The sequence below is a fragment of the Chenopodium quinoa genome, unplaced genomic scaffold, assembly GCF_001683475.1.
Source record: "Chenopodium quinoa cultivar QQ74 unplaced genomic scaffold, ASM168347v1, whole genome shotgun sequence".
Taxonomy (NCBI): Eukaryota; Viridiplantae; Streptophyta; class Magnoliopsida; order Caryophyllales; family Amaranthaceae; genus Chenopodium; species Chenopodium quinoa.
This window is the reverse complement of record NW_018744610.1, coordinates 33,881-38,702: the sequence shown is the minus strand read 5'-3', so window position 1 is coordinate 38,702 and position 4,822 is coordinate 33,881. Positions and strand designations below refer to the sequence as shown.

General features: G+C 37.6%; 1 protein-coding gene across 1 annotated transcript; it reads right to left on the bottom strand.

Annotated features, from left to right (window-relative positions):
• Nucleotides 1-692: 692 nt before the first annotated feature.
• Nucleotides 693-2,338, bottom strand: LOC110700006 (scarecrow-like protein 23). The gene is given in 2 exon segments (XM_021877493.1): nucleotides 693-1,259; nucleotides 1,262-2,338. Coding segments are annotated over 2 exon segments (1,188 nt in total). The 5' UTR covers nucleotides 2,202-2,338; the 3' UTR covers nucleotides 693-1,011.
• Between the last annotated feature and the right edge of the window lie 2,484 nt (nucleotides 2,339-4,822).

Sequence of the window (4,822 nt, the reverse complement as noted above, 5' to 3'; positions counted from 1 at the left end):
ACTAAACTATCCTTTAATGTAGAAGATCATCCACATGCATGTGTACAACAATTTTGGCACACCAAAAATAATTTTATTGGGTCGATTTCAAGTCAGATTAAGATTCACAAGTTCTAGTGATAAAAATAGCTAAGAGTAAAAACATGAAATAGAAACAAAAATCACTATACGTTCTAGATAGATTGCACTCTTCAGTCTACACCCCCACATTCCCAGTTTCCCACTATGCATGTACACATTTACACAACACAAATCATTCGTACAGATAATCATATCCAAATAAAAAGCATATATGCTTCATTTGAGTTTTCCTAGATTACAACTATTGTAATTGAAGTAGAGGGAAATCTCAAACAAAAACATCACAATAATGGCAGACAGCTAAATCAGAAATTGTTCACAAAATGTGTAATTTACACTATTTGGAATAATCAATAATGTGGCCTTATTACAAACAAACAATGATTACTAGAATTAGTGTGTGTGTGACCATACCAATTCTTCTAGAGTCCTACACATATAGAAGTAGCCAAATTGGTCCCCTTATGTTTTGAGAAAAAAGAAAAAAGTTTAACTCGAGTTCGTGGGTGAATGTGGATCAACGAGCTAACAAGATTTGGTTAGCCCCAATAATATAACTATTGAGAGTCTATGATACATAAGTTATCGATAAAGAAAAAACCTGAATTCGTGAAATCACTATTTTGCTTTTGAATATATATCTCGAAGATGCTTCTCATAGTTAAGAAAATACAATTAAATTCAACTCAAGCTTGAAAAGTGTAACACCTTTTGATCACAAACTTTTTTAATAGGAGTACAAAAAAAGAATCCAATTTCTCAAAAAGTAACATGTACCTTTCCTTACTTTATCCCCTCAATTATTTTCGAAACATTTACACAACTTTTGATCATCTTTATGTACTTCTTCTCTACCACCCAATATTCATCCAATAATCAATAATTCATCCATTCCAATCAAACTTTGTAATATGAACATATAATCATACTTTAATTCCCCATGATATTACTATTATTAGTAACACAACTATAATTAGAAGGTTGCCAAGCTGAGGCAGTAAGCAAAGACATACCCTTCCACCCTAACCTTAAACACCCATTTTCCTCCATCAATGTGTACCCTTTCCATGGGAACATCTCTAACAACAAACTCGCCTGCGCAGCCGGGCTACCAGAAAGCGACACTGGCTCAAACCCGAAACGACTAAGGTTGTCCCCCCACCGGCGGCTTACATTCAACCATCAACATCATCACACGCTAGGATGTTCCTTATCTCGCTCCCAAATAGTTGCTGCTCCACTTGATGACGTAATACATTGTCTCTACTCAATCCCTCACCTAAGGCATCAAACATAGCCGAATAATAATGCAATGTTTCTATAAACCTCTCCAAAAACGACCCCGTTTCGAAAATGTCAATGTTTTGAGTGACCATGGTAACTAACTTAGGCTTTACCGTACTCAATACCCTCAACAATCCGAAATTAGACCCAATTATATCATACAATTTATGATGCATACAATGCACCACGGTCGCCTCATTCGCTCGAAAATCGATTCGACTCAACTCTAACTCGGACATGTCCCCGAACTTACCCTCAACGGGGTTAAACTTAAAGGGCAACCCGAGCGAGGCGGCGAACTGGGCGAGCCGAGAGCCAGTCTGAGCGAGCAACTCCGAGGACGGGCCGAACCCGGTGAGTCTCACCGAGCTAACCTTCTTCGCACGAGAGGCCAAGATGTGGAACAAACCAGGCCACTGGAGACCCTGCATAACATCAAGATCAATGATGTGGACTCGATCGAACCCGTGAACAGCCTCGAAGATGGCTTGATTGGCGGTAAAATGAGAGAATTTGACGAAGGGTGCGAGAGAGTTAAACGTTTGTAAAGCGGAATGAAAGGTTTTAAGTTGGGAGGACAGAGTGATGGATTTGAGAAGGGGGTGACGTGGAGGAGAGAGAAAGTGAAGGAAGAGACGAGAGTGGAGAGAGTGAGCGAAGAAGGCGGCGATACGGTCAGCGGGAGAGGAGGCGAAAGGGGACGAGAGGTGGAAGATTTCGGGGAGGAGGTCGGTGGCGGAGGCGGCGTTGTTGGATGAGACGAGATGGGCGCATTTGAGGAGGAGGGAGAGGAGGTGGAGGGAAGTGGAGGAGTCTGAAGGGGTGAGTGTGTGCATGATGAGGGGATTTCTTGAGTGTTAAAGATGAGACTATGAGAGTAGAGAAAGTGAGTGATGTTATTAGGAATAAGGAGGTGGCTTTTTGGAGAGGAGAATTGACTACACTGGAGGTAGAGACAAGATTACTGTGTTATCTTTTGGACTTTCAGTCATGTTTTTTCTACACAAGGAAGATTCACGGCTTGCTTTAGTTTAGGATCAACTAGAGGTAATCAAAGTTAGCTCGGCCGATTTTTGGCAGTTTTTTGGGCTGAAATCAGCCCGGCCTAATTTTTTTTGGGCGGGTTTGGGAATACGTTTTTATGCATATTTAGTTGATTTTTTTAGGTTCGGCCTGAAAATGGCCCGAAAAGCCCGTACGATCCGACCATTTTTAGCGGGTTTGGGCACAAAAAATCTGGCCCAAAGCTTGACCCGACTCGAGAAGTGGGCATAATTTTTCAGCTTCGGCCCAGCCCGCCCAATGATCACCTCTAGGATAACCTTTATTACTCCCTCTATTTTTTGTGCAAATTGCAACTATCTAAAATATGTATTTTGTAAATTACAACTATTTAAAAAAAATTATAACATATGTGCCTTAATTTACGTACTAAAGATAATGTAAACGAAAAATGACTCCTAAAATAAGGCTCTCGTGAAGAGGTGTGACTACACCAACCACCTCTACACTTTGATCACTCTCAACAAATTCATTGCCACCACTATCACCATTGTTGATCATCATGCACCGCCTCATTTGGAGTTTGCCACATGGATTGCAAATGTGAAAAAACAGCACTTATGCAACGTACCCTTCATGTAGGCCGAGATTTATGTACATGGTGTAGGAAATCACCTTTACACTTGTTTTAAAACTAAGCTATTTAGGAAATTCTAAGGCTTCCTATTTAAATCTCTGTTTCCTATTTAAGTCTCTTTTTCTCAAAACCAAAACTTCTTTGATTAGAAACTATTAAAAAAAAAAACTTAAAGGGTTTTGGAAAACGTAGCTCAACTCCGTAAGTTAACAATGTTTGAAAGTAGAGGCATTTATATTTGCTATTTTGCCCCTTAAGAATCTAAATTCAGCTTGAAATCGATAAAAAATAACGTAATTGTCTCATTTTACTTTTTTTTTTTATGCTAAATCCAAGCTCAATTTAGACCATTAATGACCAATGCCCCCGACGCCTTTAAAAAAACCTTTTTTAATCACGTAATTCTAGAAGAAAAAAAAAGTAACCCCATTAACGACCACATAATAACAAGGTTACCATATACAAATAGCTACGAAGTACTAATTATAGTAGAGGGGTACAATATGTAACGTATTAAAAGAGAGGGCGCACAACTTTAAAACACACAATATTATAGGATTACTAAGAGCATCTACAATGGTTGTGCATAAGGACCTACTAGCAATTTCTAAATAATTGCTAGCTACGTGCTAGCCATTGTGGAGCTACAACCTCTTGTAGCTAAGCCAAACTACATAGCTCTATAGAGCTATTTAGTTTCACTCCACCCAATGCTATTATATTTATTTGTTTAATATATTTTATGTATTTGTTTGTTTATTTATTTATTATTTTATGGTTTATTTATTACAAAATAATGTAGCTTACCATTGTAGAGGCTGTAGCTTAAATCATATAGCTTGGAGATTTATGATGTGGCAACCCAAATTTACATGTACATGTAGCTAGCCATTGTGGATGCTCTAAGGAATTTTCCAAAAACGTTTTAATTTTGGCAAATTTTCCTATTTATTAATCATAGAATCCGATAGATACAATGATACATAATTAAACGGGGTGACGTAGACCTGTCTGTCCTCCTCTGTTGAAGCACACTCCACGTTCTCCTTTGAGTCAATCCTCCATTGAAGCAGCTTTTGAGGTAAGTAAGATGTTGTTTCTTCTTGTAATCACCAAATATAAATTTCACAATCTAGGGTTTCTCGTTTATTTAGGTCTCACTATACTCAATTTAGGGTTCTTCTATACACGAATAATGAATAAATTGTTATAATTATTTAGGTTAAGAAATATCAGAACGAACGATTTTGTTGCTAGAGTAGAATATTATGTGATATTCAACCCTAATTTGATGACTGAATTAATTAAATTAGTACTAATTCATATTCCTCTGTAGCAATTTGCTCTTTGTTTTAGTGTCTGTCAACTATACAAGATGGAATCTGAAGAAAAAAAGAGAATGAGGGGATCATTATAATCTATAGAGACAAATAAGTGGGCTCGTACACATGATGTGCATGTTAGAAGTGAACTAGTGGTTGAAATTCTATTGTCAGTCTCTATAACAACAGCGGAAGCAGGGGATTGTGGGAAGTCTATGGATATATATATGTCTATGACGCTGTTTAAAGTAGTAGCGAGTCTTATATCTATGAAAGATACTTAGGAGATGATGATACTGAGATAATCACTTTCCATGGGGGTACATTAAGCCTCACAAGGCCTGATGACGTTATGTCAATGGATGAACCAACCATTTTTATTGATATTTGGGACAAAATATCAGGTGAAACCATTATTAATCGGTTTTGCCTCTCTTGATAAGACTATTGATACTGGTAAACAAGATCATCAGTTTGAACAATTCAAAAAACTTGT